The 27,088-nt window shown below is 39.5% G+C and overlaps 1 protein-coding gene across 3 annotated transcripts in view; it reads left to right on the forward strand.

Annotated features, from left to right (window-relative positions):
* Positions 1-27,088, forward strand: part of LOC109433032 (guanylate cyclase 32E) — a 92,141-nt gene that overhangs the window by 39,722 nt on the left and 25,331 nt on the right. Inside the window, exons 1-8 of one of the 3 annotated variants that reach the window (XM_062851160.1) lie at positions 7,081-7,278; positions 7,514-7,562; positions 7,669-7,780; positions 19,892-20,074; positions 20,140-20,257; positions 20,317-20,463; positions 20,662-20,818; positions 20,942-21,032. In XM_062851160.1, the coding sequence (XP_062707144.1) occupies positions 7,673-7,780; positions 19,892-20,074; positions 20,140-20,257; positions 20,317-20,463; positions 20,662-20,818; positions 20,942-21,032 (804 nt within the window). In that variant the 5' untranslated portion in view covers positions 7,081-7,278; positions 7,514-7,562; positions 7,669-7,672. Of the gene's footprint in view, positions 1-7,080; positions 7,279-7,513; positions 7,781-19,891; positions 20,075-20,139; positions 20,258-20,316; positions 20,464-20,661; positions 20,819-20,941; positions 21,033-27,088 lie in introns of those variants that run through there. The other 2 variants (XM_029855507.2, XM_062851159.1) reach the window with 2 other exon arrangements.

Genomic DNA, 27,088 nt, shown 5'->3' on the forward strand with positions numbered 1-27,088 from the left:
TCAAAACATCACGATCGAGCTCCAATTCAAATGATGAAGACCTGCAGCCGTTGAAAGTTCTCCACTGATACACACCGAGTTTCACTGGCGTACAGCAGCACAGATTTCACGTTCGAGTTGAAAATTTGGACTAATGTGTTTTTTTTTTGGTAAACGTAGATCGTGTTGTCATTTGGTCTTGTTGACGTTGATGGTGAGACCTTGGTCCACGATCAATCGCACCTACCAGAATCTCATCGATTTCTATGAGGAACAGTAGCGATGATAAGAAACATCCTTGCCTCACTCCAGCTACGACTCGGATGGGATCGGACAAGACACCGTTGTGCAGCACCCTGCACGAAAATTCCCTGTACTGTGCTTTAAGGAGGCCGATGATTTTGTCTGGGGCATCCTTGCGCCTGAGGACCACACTCGCTAGATGTTTTCATTATTCAGACGTTCGTAAGCAGGAAGAGCGAAACGAACGGCGGGTGGTGATCGCCGCTGCAAAAGCCGCGCTTAAGACCGAGATAAGAGCAAGCAAAAAGGCCTGCTTTGAGGGTCTCTGTCAGAGTGCCAATACGAACCCGTGGGGTGACGCCTACAGGATCGTTATGGCCAAGACGAGAGGTGTGATGGCTCCTACAAAGCAATCTCCAGAGTTGTTGGAGGGGATCACTGGAGGACTTTTTCCGCGTCATGATCCTAGTCCTTGGCCTCCTTTCGTAGGACAGCCGGGGACTGGGGCTGGCGATGAGGAGAGGGTCACCGATGTGGAACTTACAGGGATAGCTAAGTCCCTTAGCGTAGGTAAGGCCCCAGGTCCGGACGGAGTTCCGAACCTGGCCTTAAAAGTAGCTATTGCAGAAGCTCCCGAGATGTTCAGGTCTGCTATGCAGAAATGCCTGGACGAGGGAGTTTTCCCAGAAGCTTGAAAGAGGCAGAGCCAGGTACTATTGCCAAAGGCGGGGAAACCACCCGGAGACCCGTTGGCATATAGACCAATATGCTTGATTGACACGGCGGGGAAGGTGCTTGAAAAGATCATCCTCAATAGAATGTTGAGGTTCACCGAGGGCGAAAATGGTCTTTCGAGTAACCAGTACGGCTTCCGGAAGGGGAGGTCCACCGTAGACGCTATATTGTCGGTTACAAAAACCGCCGAGAAAGCACTCGAGCCTAAGAGGAGGGGAATTCGCTTTTGCGCGGTAGTGACTATGGATGTAAGGAATGCGTTTAAGGCGAAACTGGAAGCATTTTCTCATTTTTTTCGGTTTTTGATGTTTTATTAAATAACGAAGCAATATTTTCAAAATCGGTTTTCGTGCACATGTAGAGTTTGGGCGAAGACGGCTAATAACAAGACAGACAGCTCTCACCCTGTCGCAGGCGACATGGTTGAAACGCCCTCAACGATTCACAGGAACATTAAAACATGATTGTGTGCGTGTGCATGATAATACGTACACGAAAATTGTAGCATCGCACGCACACTCATTCATGATGTTGTTCCCTGAAGTCGTTCGCGGCGCTAGTGTGCTTGTAGCTCCCAAAGTATATGGAGCAAGAGGGTAGATGTCTGTCTTGTTATTAGCCGTCTTCGGTTTGGGTTAAGATATCTTCTGAATTTTTTTGAGGTGGAAAATGTTTTCCATTTTTGCAGAAACCATTTTTTTGTACAATTTTGTTCAAAAATGGTTTCTGCAAAAACGAAAAATATTTTCCACTACAAAAAAAAAAAAAATCAGAAGATACCTTGATCCATACTCTACATGTGCACGAAAACCGATTTTGAAAATATTGCTTCGTTATTTAAAAAAAATCAAAAACCAAAAAGTGAGGAAATGCTTCCAGTTTCGCCTTAATAGCGCCAGCTGGTCTGCTATTGCCGATGCGCTCTTGCGGAGGGGATACCGGAGTACCTGTACAAGATTCTCGGAAGTTACTTTCAGAATCGTGTACTAGTCTAAGGTACACCGGGGCAAGTTGAAACGGGTGGGGCAAGATGAAACAGCGGATTAACATAATGTTATCCAATGATGATAAACAATTTGATTGGCATAACACATACTTTCGGATTCAAAGAATCTTTTAACGAAGGATACATTTCCAAATTGTATTGAAATCTATTTCAAAACTTCGCGTTTCATCTTGCCCCACCCGTTTCAACTTGCCCCGGTGTACCTTACGACACGGGGGTGGGTCGGAAGTGCTTTCACATAACCTCAGGAGTCTCGCAAGGTTCCATCCTGGGTCCGGTGTTATGGAATGTCATGTACGACGAGGTGTTGAGGTTAGAGTACCCAGTGGGAGTGGTGATTGTCGGATTTGCCGACGACATTACGCTCGAAGTCTACGGTGAAACGATCGATGCGTCTGAAGTTCTGATGCACTGTTGCAGCGAGATTTCAAGACGTTTGTCCTTAAGGCGACGTGAGACATCGTAGAGGAGACGATTGTCGCCGGTATTTGCGGTTTTCTCGCCTTGTCGGCTCGGGTGTCTGCCCACGCTCTTTTGTCCCGTCTACATGAGCGCTTCACTTCCTTCTCGAGAGCTGAATAGCGCTAACCGAGGCGCTGACGGGCTACGGCTTTGGCTCCTCGTGTTTTCGCTCCTCTATCTTCCTCCACGTGTCATCTGTGATCCACTGCTTTCTCCGGGTGCGTAGCTCACCCAAATTATTCTCGCCGGTGGCGATGAAGGCGTATCTTCTTCTACGCTTCCACCTTCCGGAATATCCGCAGCACGGTTCTCCAGTTCCTCGACGAAGAACCGCTTTAACGCAGCGTCTTCTAGTCTGCGTGTGTTGAATCGACGCCCGATTTTCTCCACCTGTTGATGGATTCTCGCAATTCGCAGCCGAATCACGCCGATTAGGAGATGAACCAGTGTTCTGAATCTGGCCACAATCATCCTCTCATTAATAGGTTCCCACTTCATGAGCGCAGCGTGGGCGTGACAGTAGGCGAGAACAGTATTGGCCTAAGGTCCCCTATCCACCACGGTGGGGCAGACACCTTACGTATAGCAGCCGGAGGAAGACCATTTCATACTCAGCCGCTGGATTCCAGAACATACTTGTTTGAGCCTTGGTGAGCAGACGCTCGGGACGTACCTCCTCAATCTAGCTTAAGTCAGAAGGACAACAGTGCCCAGGCTACACTACCAGCTAAGCACACTCTTTAGCTAGCGGTATTTGTCATCGCTTGACCCGTGGAACCATGAGGTAGGAACTTGTGAGGTCCAGAACTATTGGGCTCTTTCTGCGAATAGAGTGACGTGATAAAAGTCGGAGTCGTATATCGAGGTGCGAAATCTCGACTCAAAAGAAGTCACTAACCGTGTAAATCAATTGGAGAGTCACATCATTCGGGTCGAGATTTCTCACCTCGATACGATTACGGCTTTTGTCACGTCACTCTATTCGCAGAATGAGCACATATGTTGGACGCTCCCCTTATCAACTCAATGCATCATCATTGTCCTTGATACTCAAAGTACGCACTTACTCGATCCATCGTCGCTTTGATCAATCGAATCAGTTTATCCGGGAATCCGTATTCGTGTATAACTCTGGTCTCGATCGATTATATCATGCGCCGATTTAAATAAAATCGATGAACAAGTGATGTGTGTGTCAAGTTGTATTCGCGGCATCGCGAACATTTTGTCCGTTGTAGCGCGTTCACTCATGTATCCCCACGAACTCTCTTGCAATCGGTGATAGACGGCGGCATAAAATTTGAGAGAGTATCTTGTAGGTAGCGCACAGTAGTGTAATCGCGCGATAGTTCCCGTAATCTATCTTGTGGCCCTTTTTGTAGGGATGGGACACACGATACCTTCCATCCATTCCTCCGGTAATACTTTATCCATCGTATTTTAGTTCTGCGCACGTTCTCCTAGATCTGTTACCACGCCGGTGCTTGCAACGTCGCCATTAAGGTTCTCATCGTAATGCTGCCGTCTTTTCTCGACCATCTCTCGCTCGCTCGTGAGAGGTCTCCCACACGTTTCGGCACATATCGGCACGAAGCCTCTGCGCGAGCGATTCAGTTTCTCGTAGAACTTCCCTATGTCCTTAGCGCGATACAGCTCTTCCTTCGCTTCGCGATCTCGTTCTTCCTGCTGGTGCTTCTTCTTTCGGAGGACTGAGTTCTGTCTGCTCCGCGCCTACGGTGTTGCAGCATTCTCGTCCATGCTGCATTCTTCTCGTTTTTCAACTGTTCATATTCGCTGTCGTACCAGTCGTTTCTGTGATTCGGAGTCGCGAAGCCTAGTGCTGTAGCCGAGGTACTACCTATGGCGGATCGGATGTCCCTCCAGCCATCTTCAAGTGTAGCTGCACTAAGCTGCTCTTCCGTTGATAGGGTCACTGCTAACTGCTGCATGAAGTCTTGAGCCACGTCTTCGTTACGAAGTTGCTCGATGTTGAGCCGCGGCGTTCGTCTTTGACGCGTGGTAATAACTTGTAAGTGTTCGCAGTTCAGTGTGGAGTGTTTTTGAGATTGTGTATGAATTGGAATCGTATATTGTATAAAAAAAGTACAGGAAGTGTTCGTATCTGTTGTGTAGTTTTCTCCGTTAGTTATATGTCTGCTAGACCGTAGTTGAACAGTTTACCATACTACGCCACCAGTTTCCAAAACCTACGACCAGAGGGGCAAGCAGATCCTGTTGGTAGCCTGGAAGGAATGGTGATGAAAAAACAAAATAGGACGGGTTGACGGGCACGAGCATGAGACAGGGACACGAATGGTCTAGGTCGCTGACCGAGTATGAAGGACATTGACCCATTTGGACTACATAATTCTTGAGAATTGCAAAAGGACCGCCAACCCAAAAGGTCGTAGTTATAAATCGTGCGGATGGTTATGCCCGCATAGAAAGTGTGAAAGATATAGCAGTAAAAGAGATTGAAGTGTAAAAGGAAATCAGGTAAACTGACTATGCCTTCGTAGACGACTAATGTGCTAAAGCCGTACTTCGGTTAACTCCGCTATTTTTGGACAGATCTTCGGTTCTGTGGGTGTACCAGTAGCCCCCCCCCCTTACGTTAGGCGGTTTCATCATGCCCCGACGTCAATCGAGTCCGTCAACACACTCGGCAGCCTGACGACCGGGTGGATCCGCGGTAGCTGCTATCGTTACCCCGAAGGCTACTACGTAATGCCGCCAGCGTACAGGATCTGGTGGAAGCTGGAGGTAAAAGGTGGAAGGTAGAAGGGGGCTCGAAAAGAAAAGTAAAGGACAGACAGGTTAGAACAGGTTTAAGAATGTGGGAAGTGTAAGTAGAGTAAAAGGCCGGAAAAGTCCGGGAATAAATGTGTATAAATGTGAAGTGACATGAGTTTATATGTACGACAGAGCCAAGATTCCCTGCCGCGAATAACTTGTCGAGAAGCATGCCGACACTGAGGTGTTGTATCAGGGAGTCTCAGGAAGGCTCCCCTCTTGAGCTAGTCGGCAATTACAAACTGTCGAAAGTTTTGAGCGCATGCATACAGCGACTAGGTAGTGATCCGATTCTATATTCGCACTGCGGTATGTGCGGATATTGGTTATATCCGAGAAGAATTTACCGTCGATTAGAACGTGGTCGATTTGGTTTTCCGTTTGATGGTGGGGTGATCTTCAGGTGGCTTTGTGGATATCTTTGCGGGGTAATAAAGTGCTTCGGTCTACCATACCACGGGAGGCTGCAAAGTTTACGCATCGCTGGCCGTTCGACGTGCAGGCTGTTACAGAACAGAACAGAACAAAACAGACGTTATTTGAGCCGCACCTCCTTGGTGAACAGACGCTTGGGTCATACCTCTTCAATATAGCTGAAGTCAGAAGGACAACAGTGCCGAGGCTACAGTACCAGCTAAGCACACACAATTTTTTGCAGACTGTTTTTGCCATCGCTTGACTCGTGAAAGCATGAGGTAGGAACTTGTGAGGACCTAAGCTACAGTGTATCGAACAATTGTCCGTACAGCAATATTTTCGTTTATTTGGACGAATTTTTCATTCAAATGTTCATAACTTTTTTCATACGTCAATCATTAACGCTGATATTGTGACCAATACGTACTTTATGAAACTTTTCCATTTTTTGCTTATATGTAAGGCTTTCATATGCAGCTTTGTTTGAAGCTTTATATTTGCTACAAAAAATATGAATAATTCGAATATGTTCAGAGTATCATTTGGAAATTTATCATATTTTGATCAATAAAATTGCCAATTTTTATAACCTTCTTAAAACTTTCTTAATGTAATATTTTTATACAGGACCTATATGCAGAGTATGTCCTATGTATTTTTCGTTCAATTAATGCACTTTTATTAATGGAAAACGTTTGGCAGATCATATGTGTAAAATATGGTAAATTTATAAACAACGCCAACTACATAAACAGATATTTCATATTTTTTGTAATGAATAAATTAACAAGATTGCTTATTAAATATTCGTGTGTCAGTGTTCCCTCAAAAAAGTTTGAAAATATTTCATACAATATTCTTTGAGATATAGAGTATTGAAGTTTTGTTAATAAACCATCAAGCTTTACAAAAAGATCTATAACTTTCAGAAAACTTATTCAATCTCGCTCAAAATTTTACCAATGGAGTTTCAATATATGGTGTATGATAGTTCAAAATAAAATTGACGTATAAAAAAGTTAAGAACATTTGAATGAAAAATTATTTTGACGAAAAAATTGCTATACGGACAATTGTTTGATACACTGTATGTTGGACACTCTCCTTATCGACTTACCGTTTTACAGCCCATAAGACATTGGTAATACATAGCGAGTGATAAAGCCCGGGCTGTGCAATGGCGAAGCCGTCCAGTGGGGTCAGATTCTCCTTTTGCCCTTAGGCTTGAGCAAAAATCGGTTTGAACGGTGACCAGTTGGTAGCGGTACTCTATTATACTGTAGTGACCTTCGACGGGCTAATAGGGTAGAAAACACACCTGTAAGTGACACATTTTCCTTTGATGCCCAAACTTGCACAGTGTTTTACTGATGGACATAAAAAATACATTTGAAGTTCATTGCCACGAGCGCAGTTTTTTTCCTCTGTTACACATTGAGCGCTCGTTACTTTTGGCTAGAGTGAATGCTAGCACCAAAGATGCACTACAAACTGGCACAACTTTTATTTCAGGTGATTCTCGGAGCCCTGTTACTGGCCATCGAAAACATCAATAACGATACCACGTTGCTTCCGGGAAAGAAAATCAAACTGAAGCCGGTGGACATTGGAGCGCAAAAATCTCTCAAGGCCTTCCCGATAAGGTATGTTTTGAGAGGAGGATTAGATCGATTTTTGCAAATTTGTTTATGCAAAGTTTAATTGCATGCTTGATGTGATGCTTGATGAGATGCGTACGACTAGAAAAACAGAAGAGGATGGGAAGCGTGTGTTTTAATGTTTATTTAATAGTATGTATGTTTTTGAATTGTTTGTTTGATTTTTGTTCTGTGATTCAATATTATGTAGCTAATTTGTGTTATTTTCATTTATTTTCAGTTGGTAGTTTTCAGTTTCGAAGACCGCGAAATTTAGAATCTTATGTTGAGTAAGTTTTCGATGTTGCAACCCTTCGTGTTTACTTCAATCCGCTTATTATCTAATCAGTTCTATTGTTCAATCATTTCGCAATGGCACCACATTTCCATTTCAAGGAAAATGACCGAGATGCGCGACGAAGGGATTGCGGCATTTATTGGTCCTGATGAAACGTGCACCACAGAAGCTTTGGTGGCTTCCGCTTGGAATATTCCGATGATTTCGTATGTAAGTATACCAAATAATATTGTTTACAGTATAGTAGTTATATTGTCTGTGGATGCACTTTAGACTGGTTCATTGCAAAGTAGACAAATCTTAATGACGAGTTCTGTTGAAAGCATCCATTGCTGGGTAGTAATCCAATTTAAATTAAAGTTTATACCTACAGTTGTAAAAAAAAACAGCATTGTAGTGCGACATTTGCACCCATTTAGACTCGGCCGAAATTCATTATCATCTCAGACAAATTTCGCACACGACTTCTCAGCGGCTGGCATACACAAGTTCGGTTGAGTTCATGACAGGGGCGTCGAATGCACAGCAGGTAAACAAAACAAGTTTGATTAGTGTGAAATTTCGCTGGGAAATTTTGGTTCAGTGGCTGGATTCTCAAATTATCACAGTAGGCTAAACATTAATTAGAAACCCAATATTCCCTGTCGGGATATAGCAATCACCGACTCCCATCGAGTTCAAACCTGAGCCATGAGCCTTTGCACGATTCTGGCCTACTGTTCACTCCCACAGAAAACATGAAAACAGCGCGCACAGTAAAAGTCAAATTTGACTTTTACTGTGCGCGCTGTTTTCAAATGTTCTGTGGGAGTGAGCAGGACAGGGCAAATTCGTGCAGAGGCTCATATCATCAGGCAATACCAATGAGAGTATATTACAGGTGAGGAAGAAGAAGAGATGGCTATGTATTAGTAAGGAGAGAAAAATGTAAACACAAATAGTGACGTCACTATTTGACACGCGTTCTTATGGGAGCTCGCTTTGTTTGTAGTAGTGACATGTTTTGCACCAGACACGGATCTCACGCACACGAGGTATCTTCTTCCACACCTCTATTAGACTCTCATTGAGGCAATACCCTTTCGCTTGCCGCTACACAATACACATGTAAGTCGGGCTCTCCACCGACGACGGTGCCAATAGAGTGTGATTCATTCCAGTTTCAACCGTGTATTGCGGACGGGGCATTCTTGCAGGTATTCCTTCTATGAGTTCTGCAAAAGAATTCTAAAGATAAATCCCAAATTTTTTTTTTGAGAATTTATTACTCCACATATGCTGCTCAAGAGTTTTCTCCAGACACTGCCAGAAATTCCTATGAGAAGTCTTTCAAGATTTTTTTCCCAAATGTTCCGGATTATCATGGGATTTCCTAGAAAGATTCAAGCAAGAATTTCCCCAAAGATTGCTCCAGTATCCCTATAAGATACACTCCTGCCCACGTATTTCTTTCAAATTACTCCTGGGATTCCTTCAGAGATTATTTCCGAAACTCCTCCAAGAATTTTCCTTGGGACCGAAATTTGTCAAGAAATTTCACAAAAGAATCATCTTAAAACTAATCCACGAGTTTCTTCAGAAATTTTTTCGGAAATTCCACTTGGGCACTTAGCACGGAGATGAACCAGTTTAGGGCTGAAAATCTCTTAAATCAAGACAAAAAAATCGCCTGTGATTCCTTCAGCGACTATTTAGGAAACATCTTAAAGGATTGCTACGGAAGTTCATGAAAGAATTTCTATTCAGATTTCTGTGAAAAATTGCCCTAGAAGTATTATCAGAATTCTGCTTGGAATTTCTCCGAGGATTCGTCAAGGTGTTCTTCCAAAAAAAAATCTTAAAAAGAATGAAATTGACAGAGATTCGGAGATTATTTCAGAGATTCATTCAAAAATCCCTCAGGAATTTATTAAGATTTTTCTCTAGAAAACTCTCAAGAGATTCTGAAAGTTCTACCAGAGGTTTCTCCAGAAGTTTCCTTAACTATTCATCCAGAGATTGCTTAGATATTATTCCGATCACACTTCAGGGATTCTTTCATATTTTTTTCGGTTATACTTCAGAAATTTCTCCATGGATTAACCCAGCAATTCCTGTATAAATTACTCTAGAATCCATTGCTTGGCATTTTTAAAAGAATGTATCAAGAAATCTTTCCATAAATAGCTGCAAAGGGTTTTCCTGTTCTTCTTGATATTTTTTTCTGCAAGATTTGCTTCAGAAGTTTCTCCTTCGGGATTTTTAAGTAACTAGCCCAGAAGAAATTTTGCAAGAAATTATTCTATAAATTCCTTCAGAGATATCTCCATGAGTTCCTCTAAAGATTCCTTCAGAAAATCCTCCAGGGATCCTTCAGAAATTTATTGATGTATTTATACAAGAACTCCACCAGGATCTTTGTTTGCAGTATCTGCAGAAATTTTGGCAGACAGACTTAAAAGATTCCTTCAGAAATTAATCTACGGATATCTGCAAGACTCTTTCCAGAAATAAGTTAAGCATTTTGTTTTCCTTGAAACTACTTTTAATTTAATTTATTGAAAGGGATATCTTAAGGAGTTTCTTCAGATACTTTTGTCCCGGAAACGCTCCAGAAAAATTTCAATAATATCTTCTTGGAAACTTATAACAAGGAGTTTTTTTTTAAATATGGATGCCTTCTGACTATCCATGGATTTTTTTAAATTTCCTTAAAAGAGTATCAAATTTCTAAAAAAATAGGTCGTTTGGAAGTTTCTGTAGGAAACCCAAGAGGAAATTCTCATGGAATTCTTGGAGAAACCCTCAGATGAACTTCCGAAAGAATCTCTGTAGGCAATGATGCAAAATATCACCTCATGAATGCTCAATCAACTTATCAATTGTATTTTTATCGCTTGCGATTGAACTGTACACTGCTCAGCGATGACCAGAGGCGAAGAGGTGGCAAAACGAACATGATGTAACTCACGAACGATTTTGCACACTTCTGTCAGTGCCGCCACATGCTCATCCGAACAGCCGAACAACACCGAATGGGTTGGTTTTAGAAGCTACGGCACGAACGCTCGACACCCACACAGAAGCAACATTCGCATGTACCGACACCACACTAATAACGTTCCCAGCCATCGATGCTTCGTGAAAAGGTGATCGAAAAGCATCGAAAGCGATGAAAAGACAGGCTTGGCTGGAACGCAACAGCTCAACGGCGAAAAGGAGCAGCCAACAATGCTGATCAGCGTCGATTCTGTTCGTGTGCTATTCGTACAGGAGGTTGGTTTGCTAAAGCGCGGTAGGGTGAAAACGTATTCGTTGTCAAAAGCGAATCGCATCATTTCGCGAATGTTTTCACCAAATAGCAAGCTTGTCTGTAGGAATTTTCTAAAGATTTTTTCGATGAACTTCTGTAAAACTCTGCTTAAAGATATTTTTGAAAGAATCGCAGGCGGAATCAGAATTAATCCTTGCAGAAATTTCTGAAAGAGATTTTTCTAAAGAAATGGATCGGTTATCTCGCACATTTAGTGGAAGAATCAAGAACCTCCTGATTTTTTTCCTGGTGGACAATGCTTTTCGGTTTTACAAAACCCATTATTAAAAAACGCTCGCAAAAAAAAATAGGAGAGTTCTTAATTCTTCCACTAAATGTGTAAGAAAGCCGATTTGATAATATTGCTGCATAATTTAATAAAAATCCAAAATCAAAAAATGTTCAAATGGATCCACATTCGCCTTAAAAATGCCGGAGAAACTTCTGGGGAATATATGGATAAATATCTGGAAAAAAATGCTGAAAGAATCTCTGTGTGATCTCCTAGCGGAATTTCTGGATGAATTCCTGTGGAAGTTCCTGGACACATTCTGGTGGAAAATTTCAATAGAATTCTAGGAGCAATTCATGAAAAAACTTCGGTTGGTTGAGCTATACCTGTACAAATTTCTCTGGCAGATTTTTCGATGAAACCACGAGTCGAGTTTGTGAAAGAATTTTTGAAATCATTTTCGAATCCCTGTGAAGTTTGTGAAGTAATCCCTGGAGAAATCTAAGACGGGTTTGCCAAACGAATTCCTTAAAAAATTTCTGTAGTAATCCCTGGTGGAGTTTCAGGAGGAACTCATGGACACCTACATTAAAGAATTCCTGGATATATTTCTGGGTTCTCAAGGGAATTTCTAAAGGAAACCTTTTAGAAAAATCCATGGAGCAATTCTAAAAGCAACCAAAGACGATTTCTTGAAGGAATCCTTGGACAAATGAATGAATGTATGTATCTCATGAAGAATTGCTGAAGAAATCTCTAGGAAAACTTTTCAAAGAATCTCTGGACAAAACTTTGGAAGAATTCCTAAATGAGTCTGTGGAAGATTGTCCAAATAAATCCCTGGAGGAATTTCTAATCGAATTCTGAACTTTTGAATTTCTGCAGTTGTTTTTCCTGGAAACCAGAATTCAACAGTTTTCAAACAAAAAAAAAAAATAAAAAAGAATTTTAAAATCGATCAACTTGTTTAAAAGTTGTATTTTTCTGAAAATTTGTAGTTTTGAAAATTATTGATTTTTTTGGGCCACTCTATCATAAAATTGGTCACCCTAATAACAAATTAAAAAATACGGGTCTGATTATGTTCGATAAACTACAATCCATAATGTATCCACGGTGTCTTTTTCGTATAACTTCATGTCTCAAAATTGGACAGAAGCAAGTTTGGACTTTCCCCTTTCATTTGCGACTATGACCAAAATAAACTGTCGGGGGGTCTAGAGCAACTTTTTTTTTTGAAGTTTTTTTTTCATTCAAATTAACGTTAATTTAGCCGAAAAAACAAAAAAAAAAATGCAGTGTGAATTTCTGAATTTAATTAGGATGTTATATTAGCTATTATAATGGCTAAGCCTTCTTAAGGTGGTAGTAGAACGAAGCCACGAGGAAATTTCATGAGCACAAACCTAGCGAACCGAATGGTCAGTCACGCTGAAAAGTTGATCAATTAGTTTATAAGGTAACACATGATGAATTAGACATTTTTTGAAAATTGATTTTTGAAAATTTTGAACTGGGATTTTGGAACGTCAAAAACGCAGTAGGCTGGATAGAGTTTACCAGGGATAGCTTGCATAATTGATGTCGTTTCGTTGGTTTATATAAACAATCGTCCTATAAATCTGTTGGAAAGCAATTTCTTCGAATCTAACCTATAATCGCGCTGCGTAAAGATGACGCCTCCTAGAACTCACGAGGAAAATCGAAGCAAAGTTTGTGTTTTGTGTCTCAAGAAATCAAATTTAAGACAAATATCCGAAAAAACAGTGCTCTTCGTAAAAAATCGGTTTCTGCCGGACATTGACGTAAGAAGCGGGTATTACCCGAAGCAAATTTGCTGTCGTTGCTCATTTGCTTTAAATGAAAATCAAAACGTGGAAGTCCACAAGTACAAAAACTTTCAGCGTGCATCTACAAGGAGTGGAATGTTGTGTAAATGTGACGTGTGTGTGGCTGCTCGTGTGACCTTGACTCAGTTCGGCGGCTATCAGATCAACAACTCCAAGAAACGTGGGAGGCCTTCGGTGTCAGAGAATTCAAAAAAGGTACGAACAGCAAAACTTTGTACGATTTGTTATTCCGAACTTTCCAAGGGCAAAAGGCATTCGTGTACCCGAGTTGAGAGGCAGCAAAACCTCCTGCAAATGGTAACTGGCGACCGCCCACGGTCCGGCGATTCAGTCGTAGCTGTGTATTTGAAGGAGAATCGTGATTCAGATGGATCTATTGCATTAGCAAACATAAGAGGACGACCGTCGCACTGGGTCACGGGTTCTGCAGTTTCACGCAGTACGAAAGTTTTATCCATGGATGATATGTTTCTTATCAAAAACATATGCGATTTGAGTACCAGAAAAACCTTGCGACTAAGTAGTGCCCTCCGGGGTATGGATATCGAGGTTCCCTCGAATTTACCCCAGCAAATAACAAACGCGAACCAGATGCTTAAAGAGTTTTTCTCCATTACTCGCATTTCTTTCGATTTGGAGAAAGAGAAGAAGAATCCGCAAGCATGTGCGTCAACGAAACCGGCAGTTTATTGTAACGATGTCAAGGCGTTAATACAGTTTATTCTGACGGGGCGATCGTTGTCTCTAGCAGACGTATTCTTCAAGATAGGAGCGGATGGTGGTGGAGGATCATTCAAAATCACGTTGTCTATCGTCGAAAAAAATCAAAGAAATGAAAAAGGAGGAAAGGACACAGGAGTCAAGAAATTGTTACTGCTCGCTGTTGTACCAGGCATAACGGAAAAATACACCAATATTGCGAAGGTTTGGTCAACACTACTCAAATTGAACGAATTGGAGGCAGTAGTGGCAGGGGACCTTAAAATTGTCAATCTTTTGCTGGGTCTCATGGGACACAGCTCTTCTCATCCTTGTCCATATTGCTGCACAAGTAAATCGAAGTTATCCCAAGAGTGCATGATTCCAAGAACGCTTGGGTTAATCAGAACCAATTACGAAAAATGGGAAGATGATGGTGCCGACGACAAACGAGCAAAGAATTTTTACAATTGTGTTCAATACCCTTTGCTATGTGGGTCACCCGATCGAACAACAGTGATGCTGTGTCAACCTCCCGTGCTCCATATCGTTCTTGGGATAATAAATGCAGTCTATAAGGCGGTTGAGACTGCCGATCCAGCAACTGCTGAGCAGTGGGTAAAAGTCAGTTCTTGTCAACAACACAGCAAATATGGATTCACTGGCAGACATTGCCACAAACTACTGGACAAAAGAACCATGTTGGAATTTAATGGGCCGCTCGGAATGTTTCGATCTGTAAGAATGTATTAAAATTTATCATACTAACTATAACTAATTATATATTTTGTATAGGTACTCGACAGTTTCGCTGCTGTTTTCAAGGCTTGCCTTCAAGAAACACTTGAAGTTGGCTACCAAGACTCCCTTGAAGAATTTACAGCACACTGGATCGAGGCGAAACTTCCGAACAGTTCCAAGTTCCACATCCTGCGATTCCATGTTCCAGAATTTTGTAATTCCGTTGGATCAGGATTAGGACGATATGGCGAACAGGCTAGTGAGACCGTCCATTTTGATTTTGGTCTAACTTGGGACAAGTTGAAAGTTCCAGAGTCATCAGAGCACTACGACGATCACTTGCTTCGTTCAGTTGTTTTGTATAACAGTAACCATTTGTAAACCATTTCTTTAACATATCCGTTTGAATTTTAATAGCAATAAATATTTATGCGTTATATCATACCTTTTATCTTAGTATCACTACTCTTCTTTATGTACCAAATCTGTAATTCGTTTTAAAAAGTATAGTGGGCGTTGATACATGTTTAAAGGATTTTTTACAAGAAACAAGACTTTCCAAGACTACGAAGCGTAATGATGCTGGTTAAAAAAGGTATTGACATTAAACCGATTGAATATTATAATTGGCTTGTTATACTGAACATTTCGTCATTTATTCGTTCGGATATAGCTTAATAACTTTTTCCACAAACTTATTATGGTATTTCAGAGGTCTAATTTTTAGCGAAATTTTATATGAGAATTCATCAGCGTTTTGATTTGAGGGTATACTGGATGCCCTCCAGCAGCTTTTCTTCAAAAAAGTCCCATAGAAAATTCTATGTAAACTTTGATCGGCGAAAATGCAGTTTCTCAAATCAAGCTGATTTTTAGCACAGTTGATATGGGACCTAAATGAAATTAAAAAAGTAGGTTGTGCAGATAGTGAGACTTAACATTTTTCATATAATTGTGTCCTCGCTAATGTGCATCATATGACACATTCCTTCAAATTTCGACTACACGCCAAGAAATTTGCTACTTTCTGTAGGCAGTTTTCAAAGTTTCGAATATTATTAGAAGGATATAAGTAAATATCTTCATTTTGGTGCAAAAAGAATCAAAATCGATAGCAGGAGCCCGGAAATATCGTTCGATGAAGTTCAAAAACCGCGGTGTAGAAGTGCGTGAAATGTGTCATATACAGAAAATTTTTGAAAAAAAAATTACTCCAGACCCCTCGACAGTTTATTTCGGGGTTGATCGTAAATGAAAGGAGGAAGTCTCAGCTTAATTGTGTCAAATTTTCAGACATGCCGATTTTTTTGTTTTGAATTTGTTCTACGCAACACACCGTGTATCATGCTATTCGGAGACACACTAAGTATGTATCGATTTTCTATGGAATAGCTGGGAATATACTAGAAGTTATACATTTATGTGAAACAGCCCTGATTTTAGCCATTAAAAATCGACTAGTTGATCAACTAACAGCTAAAACTTGAGCACGGTGTGTTGCGTAGAACAAATTCAAAACAAAAAAATCGGCATGTCTGAAAATTTGACACAATTAAGCTGAGACTTCCTCCTTTTATTTACGATCAACCCCGAAATAAACTGTCGAGGGGTCTGGAGTAATTTTTTTTTCAAAAATTTTCTGTATATGACACATTTCACGCACTTCTACACCGCGGTTTTTGAACTTCATCGAACGATATTTCCGGGCTCCTGCTATCGATTTTGATTCTTTTTGCACCAAAATGAAGATATTTACTTATATCCTTCTAATAATATTCGAAACTTTGAAAACTGCCTACAGAAAGTAGCAAATTTCTTGGCGTGTAGTCGAAATTTGAAGGAATGTGTCATATGATGCACATTAGCGAGGACACAATTATATGAAAAATGTTAAGTCTCACTATCTGCACAACCTACTTTTTTAATTTCATTCAGGTCCCATATCAACTGTGCTAAAAATCAGCTTGATTTGAGAAACTGCATTTTCGCCGATCAAAGTTTACATAGAATTTTCTATGGGACTTTTTTGAAGAAAAGCTGCTGGAGGGCATCCAGTATACCCTCAAATCAAAACGCTGATGAATTCTCATATAAAATTTCGCTAAAAATTAGACCTCTGAAATACCATAATAAGTTTGTGGAAAAAGTTATTAAGCTATATCCGAACGAATAAATGACGAAATGTTCAGTATAACAAGCCAATTATAATATTCAATCGGTTTAATGTCAATACCTTTTTTAACCAGCATCATTACGCTTCGTAGTCTTGGAAAGTCTTGTTTCTTGTAAAAAATCCTTTAAACATGTATCAACGCCCACTATACTTTTTAAAACGAATTACAGATTTGGTACATAAAGAAGAGTAGTGATACTAAGATAAAAGGTATGATATAACGCATAAATATTTATTGCTATTAAAATTCAAACGGATATGTTAAAGAAATGGTTTACAAATGGTTACTGTTATACAAAACAACTGAACGAAGCAAGTGATCGTCGTAGTGCTCTGATGACTCTGGAACTTTCAACTTGTCCCAAGTTAGACCAAAATCAAAATGGACGGTCTCACTAGCCTGTTCGCCATATCGTCCTAATCCTGATCCAACGGAATTACAAAATTCTGGAACATGGAATCGCAGGATGTGGAACTTGGAACTGTTCGGAAGTTTCGCCTCGATCCAGTGTGCTGTAAATTCTTCAAGGGAGTCTTGGTAGCCAACTTCAAGTGTTTCTTGAAGGCAAGCCTTGAAAACAGCAGCGAAACTGTCGAGTACCTATACAAAATATATAATTAGTTACAGTTAGTATGATAAATTTTAATACATTCTTACAGATCGAAACATTCCGAGCGGCCCATTAAATTCCAACATGGTTCTTTTGTCCAGTAGTTTGTGGCAATGTCTGCCAGTGAATCCATATTTGCTGTGTCGTTGACAAGAACTGACTTTTACCCACTGCTCAGCAGTTGCTGGATCGGCAGTCTCAACCGCCTTATAGACTGCATTTATTATCCCAAGAACGATATGGAGCACGGGAGGTTGACACAGCATCACTGTTGTTCGATCGGGTGACCCACATAGCAAAGGGTATTGAACACAATTGTAAAAATTCTTTGCTCGTTTGTCGTCGGCACCATCATCTTCCCATTTTTCGTAATTGGTTCTGATTAACCCAAGCGTTCTTGGAATCATGCACTCTTGGGATAACTTCGATTTACTTGTGCAGCAATATGGACAAGGATGAGAAGAGCTGTGTCCCATGAGACCCAGCAAAAGATTGACAATTTTAAGGTCCCCTGCCACTACTGCCTCCAATTCGTTCAATTTGAGTAGTGTTGACCAAACCTTCGCAATATTGGTGTATTTTTCCGTTATGCCTGGTACAACAGCGAGCAGTAACAATTTCTTGACTCCTGTGTCCTTTCCTCCTTTTTCATTTCTTTGATTTTTTTCGACGATAGACAACGTGATTTTGAATGATCCTCCACCACCATCCGCTCCTATCTTGAAGAATACGTCTGCTAGAGACAACGATCGCCCCGTCAGAATAAACTGTATTAACGCCTTGACATCGTTACAATAAACTGCCGGTTTCGTTGACGCACATGCTTGCGGATTCTTCTTCTCTTTCTCCAAATCGAAAGAAATGCGAGTAATGGAGAAAACTCTTTAAGCATCTGGTTCGCGTTTGTTATTTGCTGGGGTAAATTCGAGGGAACCTCGATATCCATACCCCGGAGGGCACTACTTAGTCGCAAGGTTTTTCTGGTACTCAAATCGCATATGTTTTTGATAAGAAACATATCATCCATGGATAAAACTTTCGTACTGCGTGAAACTGCAGAACCCGTGACCCAGTGCGACGGTCGTCCTCTTATGTTTGCTAATGCAATAGATCCATCTGAATCACGATTCTCCTTCAAATACACAGCTACGACTGAATCGCCGGACCGTGGGCGGTCGCCAGTTACCATTTGCAGGAGGTTTTGCTGCCTCTCAACTCGGGTACACGAATGCCTTTTGCCCTTGGAAAGTTCGGAATAACAAATCGTACAAAGTTTTGCTGTTCGTACCTTTTTTGAATTCTCTGACACCGAAGGCCTCCCACGTTTCTTGGAGTTGTTGATCTGATAGCCGCCGAACTGAGTCAAGGTCACACGAGCAGCCACACACACGTCACATTTACACAACATTCCACTCCTTGTAGATGCACGCTGAAAGTTTTTGTACTTGTGGACTTCCACGTTTTGATTTTCATTTAAAGCAAATGAGCAACGACAGCAAATTTGCTTCGGGTAATACCCGCTTCTTACGTCAATGTCCGGCAGAAACCGATTTTTTACGAAGAGCACTGTTTTTTCGGATATTTGTCTTAAATTTGATTTCTTGAGACACAAAACACAAACTTTGCTTCGATTTTCCTCGTGAGTTCTAGGAGGCGTCATCTTTACGCAGCGCGATTATAGGTTAGATTCGAAGAAATTGCTTTCCAACAGATTTATAGGACGATTGTTTATATAAACCAACGAAACGACATCAATTATGCAAGCTATCCCTGGTAAACTCTATCCAGCCTACTGCGTTTTTGACGTTCCAAAATCCCAGTTCAAAATTTTCAAAAATCAATTTTCAAAAAATGTCTAATTCATCATGTGTTACCTTATAAACTAATTGATCAACTTTTCAGCGTGACTGACCATTCGGTTCGCTAGGTTTGTGCTCATGAAATTTCCTCGTGGCTTCGTTCTACTACCACCTTAAGAAGGCTTAGCCATTATAATAGCTAATATAACATCCTAATTAAATTCAGAAATTCACACTGCATTTTTTTTTTTGTTTTTTCGGCTAAATTAACGTTAATTTGAATGAAAAAAAAACTTCAAAAAAAAAAGTTGCTCTAGACCCCCCGACAGTTTATTTTGGTCATAGTCGCAAATGAAAGGGGAAAGTCCAAACTTGCTTCTGTCCAATTTTGAGACATGCCGATTTTTTTTTATAAAGTTATACGAAAAAGACACCGTGTGAGATTTTTGTTATTCAAACAGCTTGAAACAACCTGCCTCTCCTGCCAGCCCAACCCCCCCCCCCCCCCCCCCCCCTTTAGTTACGCCAATGGTGTGTCTTGAGTCGAAATGGGTAAGGTTAAAAACGATAGCATCTTTACAGACCAAATTGATGTGATCGAAAGGTGAAAGCAGCACTTCAGCGAACTCCTGGTATTGTGTATTTCACTGAAAACATGGGTATTATCTGTAGAACTTTTGGAAATGTGACAGAACTGTACACCCTTCTGAAACGCGATGTAGCAAAAGTCGGACTGCAGGTCACTGTGTCAAAAACTAACATGCTAGAAGCTGCAAATTGGGGAGTCCACAAGGAGCGTCCAACACAGCTCTGGTCCTCACAGGTTTCTACCTCATGCTTTCACGGGAAATAAAATAATCATCTATTACATCACGAACTATTCTAATGCACCCGTTTTCTGGGGTCCCTCCCTTATCCTTTCAGAAATGCGCCGATGCTGCCGTTTCCGACAAAACAGTGTACAGCAGTTTCGCCAGAACACTGCCACCGGCTACGAAGGTTTCGAAAAGCGTGGTGTCTCTGTTGGCGGCTTACAACTGGCACTGTTTTTCCATCGTTGCTGGAAAACATCCCGCGTGGAGTATGGAAATTGCACAGGCTATTAAGGTAACAACGCCGAATGGTTTGAGAACTTGACTTCCCGTTAAAATTTGATTGATATTTTTTTACAGTTACAAGCCGAAGGGAATAACCTCACCGTGAATCATTTTCGCGAGTATTCTGATTACATTCCATCGAAAATTTACAAACTGCAGAACATTGTCGATGAAACATATCTCACCACAAGAAGTAAGTGAATGAGAGTATTGTTGGCATCAAACGCCTCATGCCCAAATTTTCTTTCATAGTTTACGTTTTTGTTGGGGACTACATCGAAATGGTTGATTTTGTGCGATGCTTGCAGAATCGCTATCTGCTAAGTAGTGGCGACTACATGGTAATATCTATTGACGACGAAGTCTATGACCCTAGCACAAAGCGTAATATTTATCAAGGTAATTGATTTGGAGCATACTTTTGCAAGTTTAGACTAACCAGTTCGTTTTTTATCAGTCTTGTGTTCATTTTGCTTTATTTTGAATCAACTATGATTGTAAATAATTGGTACTTCAGCGTTGTAAAACGATCAATATTATTTTCGAACCAGTCTAGGACACCAACTATAGCAAACAGTAACGCCAATTTACTTCCAGAGTATTCGGATTTCTATCAAAAATACGCTCGCAATTCCAAGGAAACGTTCGCCAACCGCAAGCGCTACAGCTTTAAGGATATCCAAGAGCGATTGCAGGAAGCGTTTCTATCGGTGCTACGCATCTCACCTCTTTTTCCTATGAATCCTCAGTACAAGTGAGTGTTGGGGATGTTCGATTTGATTATCAGGGAAAGCAGGGCCACAAGGGTCGCTTCAATTGATGTTTTGTGCAATAAAAATGGTTTTAAAGTATTTGCATTACTTTTATCTATCCACAGGAAATTGTGCCATCAAATAAAATTATACTCAAGACAAGAACCGTTTCGAGTGCCGTTGCCCACCAATCCGAAGATTTATCAGGAAATTCAGGTAGGACTGACCGCAATCATAAGTCCATGAATAAGTGAATGAATGAGTTATTCTATACAATCAAAATTTGATTATTCAAATTTTTTTCTGGCGAAATGCATTTCATAATTTATCCTTCTGTACTGTAGCATCACATGTATTTGATCATATTTGACCCCACGGATTTGTATTTTGAAAATATAAACTTTGCACTTTCAGTAAGCCATTTGCCATTTGCCAATTTATCTTGATTAACTAGAAACAGAAACCTCAATAACAGCATGTTGCCAAAAAATTTGACCGTTTATTTCAATACGCTTTCTTTAAGTTACAAATGGTCGGCGTTCAATCAGTGGGGATCGAGTTACAAAATTGACGAAAATAAGATTGTTAAAGCATTTGATCAAGAATTACACAACGAGAGATACCCTCCTGATCAAACCCCTTAACAACATATTATTATTATTAAGCCCTTACCTCCGCCATGAGATTGAAACAAGAAAGGAAGGTACAATCTATGACAAAGTTGTTCTGAACATCTTGTTCAATACTATGAGTACTTCCAGCTGATGCGTCACATAGTTCCGAATTTCACCACCACCACTACGCCACGTTGCGCTAGTGTACATAATTACTTCCGAAACGCAGTGACTTAGATAAATAATAATACTTCCGGTACGAATTTTGTGAGACTGAAGCCAGATAGGAAGGTTGCAATCTTCGGCAAAGTTGTTCAAGACTAGGAGTACTTCCAGATGATGTATTGCATTGTTCCGAGTTTCAGTTAGTTACTTCAGGTACGACTTTTGTTAGAAGTCACGATATTCAGCAAAGTTCTTCTGGACTAAATACGAGCATTTCTAGATTCTCGATCATAATTCAGAATTGGCTCTAGTGTACATAGTTTCTGCCGGATGGACTTAGCACAAAATATGTAACACAAAATTTAAGCAACATAGGAATTTCAGCGCCACGTGGCGCTAGTTCTTCTTATTCTCGATGTAACGTCCCAACTGGGACAAAGTCTGCATCTCAACTTGTTTTAATGAGCTTTTTTTACAGTTATTAACCAAGAACTTCCTCTGCCAGTGGCCATTTTGGATGTGTACATCATGTGGCAGGCACGAAGATACTCTATGCCCAAGAAAGTTAAGGACAATTCCTGTACGAACAGTTCCTGGACCAACCGGAAATCGAACCCGTCACCCTCAGTATTGTTATTCTGAATACGCTTTTACAGCTGTGACTACAAGGGCCGTCAACGGCGCAAGTGTACATAGTTATTTACGGTACGACTTTGACAAGATGTATCGCAAAATTGAATCCAGAAGAAACGATCAATAGCAAATTTGTTCAGGACTCCGAGAATCACATAGTTCCGCATTGGCCGCTTTATGATGATTAATTCCACATTACCCAATTTCACCGCCATGTAATGATGATGTGCATTAGGCCTGTCCACCTTTCAAAAATGTTCTTTGATTCTCAAGCCACTCCCACATTTTGATAAACATCCCAGACAACCAGGAATCGCATAAGGATGCATGCTGTACATCGTATAAAGTACTATTTTAAGTCACTATCGCATATATGTACGGCTGAGGGACAATTTTCATCGCATATGATGTTATTTTTTGAACTTACTGCGATGTATCTGGTAAAATCATATAAGAGTGCAAATTAACTTTTATAATGCATGGCTACATCGTAGAATACGATATTCCGATGTTTTGTTGCGACGAACTTTGCTTATTCGCAAAAGCGTGCGGGTGAACTCGCAAAATGTCAATTGAATTCGCATAATTACGTACTGCGATGATTATACGACTTCGCTTGGTGCTTTTCTAATTATGTCAGTTTAACTCGTATTGGTGTACAAACTAATTCGCATAAAAGTGAAAATGAACTCGTTCAAATGTACATACAAACTCGCATAAGCTAGAATCGTTAACGTTGGCATATTGCGATGTGATATGTGATAACAATGAAAGAGGTGCTGTTGGAGAGCCAAAAAGCTAAAAGAAAGTGAAAAGTCATCATTATGGTTTCAAAACAAGTTACAAAGTCATCATTTTTGTTTTGTTGACCTTATAATTAACAATGGGTGGTGCTAGCAAGAGAGGAGTAGTGGTAACTGTGCGGGAAATCATGCTACATCATTTTGATTTCCAAAGAGCCTGCCGAACACGTACAGCGCACGGAAATCAAGTGCATTCCAATAAGCACTGTGGTGAGTTAGAATGTCATGACATTTAATCAGTGTGTTTCATAAGTAGTGTTTGGTGCTAAGTGTGAAGTGCTGCTCGATAAGCCAAAGGTTATTAGTTCAATACTTAGGTGACCATATTTTTTTATTTCGAATATTTTAAGTCGCATTAGGTGCTATATTACGTCGCAATAGTACATACCGTACATCGCATAAGATATCGCTTCAAGTCATATAGCGTCATTATTTTCCCGTCAATGCACGTATAGCGCCTCCACTTTTGTACGCATAAGGCACTTTTACTGCATCTTATGCGATGTAACTTTACCGTATAAAAGCACATATAACATGAACATAAACTTCATTATACGTGCAAATTGGTTGTCTGGGATCCGAAAAGAATATACTGGTCAAAATTTCAACAAAATCTAATGAAATGAAGAGGTGCATCAAATTTGACAATTATATATTTTAGCACACAATTTTTTTTGGCATGAATTCGAAGATATACTTGTCTGCTACAAGTTCTCCCAGCAACATATCTCAATTAAGCTTAATGAAATATCTGTAAAAGTCACATTTGTATTCCGAAGAACCTTAATTTTTTGATTTGATGAAGAACATCCTAATAAACGTTTTAAATAGGAATGTCCAAAACGGCATTATATTTTCTAAAATCTTATCGTTATTCTTGTCTTTGGCAACAAAGTTCTACATAAAGCAAAATTTTTAAAATTCTGAAAAAAAAAACAAATACCAAAAACCAAATATTGTCGTCGCGGTTGAAACCCGAAGTTTCCCCACACCCGACAATCGAATTTTCTCAAAATCCATACGTGAAACCTAACGTCGGACATAGTGCGCTGGACAGCGGACCTGACCCTCTACCCAGCCAGCAATTTGGTTGCTATATCGAAATTGCAACTGAAATAGTCACACATATATAGCACAAAAGAAATCGTATTCAATGCACGAAACAGGCATATACATGCTAAAGTGGAGGCCATATCGAAACATATATACGATTACTGCGATTCCATCCAACATAATTTACGATTTCTCGAAAAATTTCTACGATTTCACCGATTTTATCCGTCTATATATACGATTATGCATCATCTTATTACGATTGAGAGTACCAATATACGACTCAAGATTTCCAAATAAAAAAAAAACCAAATGGTATTCAGTGGGAGTCGAACTTAGGTCCTTTGATTGAGAACTGCGCGTTATCTCTATTGGCTGTATTGCCAAGTTGAAAATAGAGAGTGAATGGCATGAAACGAATAAAAATTAGCAGGAAACGGTGCGAGACTTGGTTGAAATTATTGCTACCATGGTTGGAATGTGTCAACAACAACAAAAATACAAATTTGTGATGAATACCATTTTTTCTTTTTTCCATCATACAAATATGTAAACAAAACCATTTACGATTTCCGAGATTAAGATTCGACTATTGAAAGTGCAGTAACAATCATATGCGACTGTAAAAATGAATATACGATTTCTACGATTTCATTCATGTCGTATACGACGCAAATGTGACGCAAACGATCAACCCTGATAAAAAAAATATCATAAAAATACGATAAATTTTATTGTTACAACACCATTTTTTCGAAAAATATTCACCATTAAACATATTGTAATTTACACGGCACACTCACCATCACCCCTATTGTTCTATACCATTCGGCGAATGGTAAATGGCACTTTTACAATAAAAAATGGTGGTCGTTATGTATCTTAACCATTAAATTTTGAGAAAATTTTCATACACTTTTTCGCGAAAAACAATAGAATGTATTGTGTTTTTATGAGACATTTTTAGGGCAATTTTCAAAAGATAACAATATATCTTAATATTTTTTCATTGTTCTTACAATACAAATACAATTGATTGAATGGCGTCAAATGAGTCGTTGTTACAATAAAAATGCAATAATATTTGTTGTTATTTGTAAGCAGTTTTCGCTTTTGAAAATCCATAGAATTTATATTTCCCGCACACATTTATATCCAGCATTTATGAGCACTAACGTCCGCCAGAATGATATGCACATTTTATGATAAGAATCAAACACTCTGATGTCTGTCTGGTATGTATTGCTTGGCAGCTGTTGATAAGATCTATCTTCAATATTTTCAAATAACTGCCAAATATCACAAGTCTCAGGTCGTATGATCCATACCATAAATTGTTCACAATTCATGTGGCCATTAGTATCTGTAAATGCTGGAGAAAAATGTTACCGAGAAATATGAATTCTTTGGTTTTTCGAAGGCGAAATCTGTTTACATAACAACAAATATTATTGCATGTTTATTTTAACATCGGTTCAATTGACCCCATTAAACTAATTGTATTTGTATTGTTATCAATGGTAGTTTACTATTTACTAGATTCCTTTAATTTATTGGAAAACATTAGAAAAATCATTGTTTATCTTTTTCTTGTCGTAACGTCCTCACTTGGCTAAAACCTGCTTTTCAGCTAGTTTTCTATAAGTACTTCATCAGTTATTCATTGAGAGCTTCCTCTGCCAACACGGCTTGACGTCTGTCAGTCGTTGAAGTTTTAGCGAATAACATTCGATAACCGAAACATCTACTGTATGTACTCAAATTTAAAACGAAAACTATAAAAAAAAATATGTCAAGTGATTTTGTATTTGGTTGTACAAACATGATCCAAGCAACAATAATATTTATTGTTATTTATTTGTTACGAATTGTTTTTAAGTGTAATTTTGAAATAAACTCTTTTATAATAAAACAAAGTCCATGAGAACTTTGCAGGCACTTTTGCAACTGTATAAAAACAACTTAAATTAATTTTTACTGATAGTAACTTTGAATTATTATAGAACTATTGAAAAACAATCGAATCAATTAGTCACTAATAAAGCTAATGTTCACTTATTGTACGAACTATATGGGCTTGATTTCTATTGTAAAAAGTAACAATATATCTACTATGTGTTTTATTGTGAACAATAAAACCAGTCATATGTTAATAATATTTGCCATGTAATGAATGGTATTTTTTTATCCGGGAATATACGACATTGTTAAAGTTGTATACGATTTCACCGATTTTCATCATACCTTTAGGTAGCAAGCTCGATTTAGCAGATTCATATACGATGTGAAGCGACGATTTCCACGATTCAAAGAAATCATATATACGATGCTAGCGAACTTGCAACTTGACACTAAGAATGTATGTTTTTTTCACGATTCTATCCGATTCTGTGCGATCCTACCGATAGTATCTCGTACCTTTTATGATCGGAGACGACTATATGAAACAAAATCGCTATTGAAACTTAATTTGGCATGAAATGCGATTTTACGCAATCATTGTCAACAAATATACATATTATTATACAATTCTGATTCTATATATCAAAATATACGATTTTTCCCACACAATGATTTACGATATGTGGTTGGCTGGGTATCCAGCGTACTGTGCCCGACGTACGTCCGACATACGGTTTAGGACAAAAATCGATTTTCGCGTGTCAAAAATGCCGATTTTCAACTGCACGAACAATATATTTTGGCGCGCAATAAGTTTAATCACGTCAGCATTGATATTGATGTTTATTTGACGCTTGTTTGTTGACATTCGTGATAGGGCTAAACTCTTGGCTATTCTTCATTGCACCAACAAAGCTAGCCATGAAAATGTTTGACACTTCTCAGGTCATTTTGACACACCACACACATGCACGAAAAAGACGGATCATATATTCTACTTTATTGACCTTGTTGCCATCTTTCATGCTCATGTTACATCTGTCAAATGACATGAGAAATGTCAGTAATTTTGATGTTAGGTTCATTTTCGGAACACATTTGT

The sequence above is a fragment of the Aedes albopictus genome, chromosome 2 (genome assembly GCF_035046485.1).
Source record: "Aedes albopictus strain Foshan chromosome 2, AalbF5, whole genome shotgun sequence".
Lineage (NCBI taxonomy): Eukaryota > Metazoa > Arthropoda > Insecta > Diptera > Culicidae > Aedes > Aedes albopictus.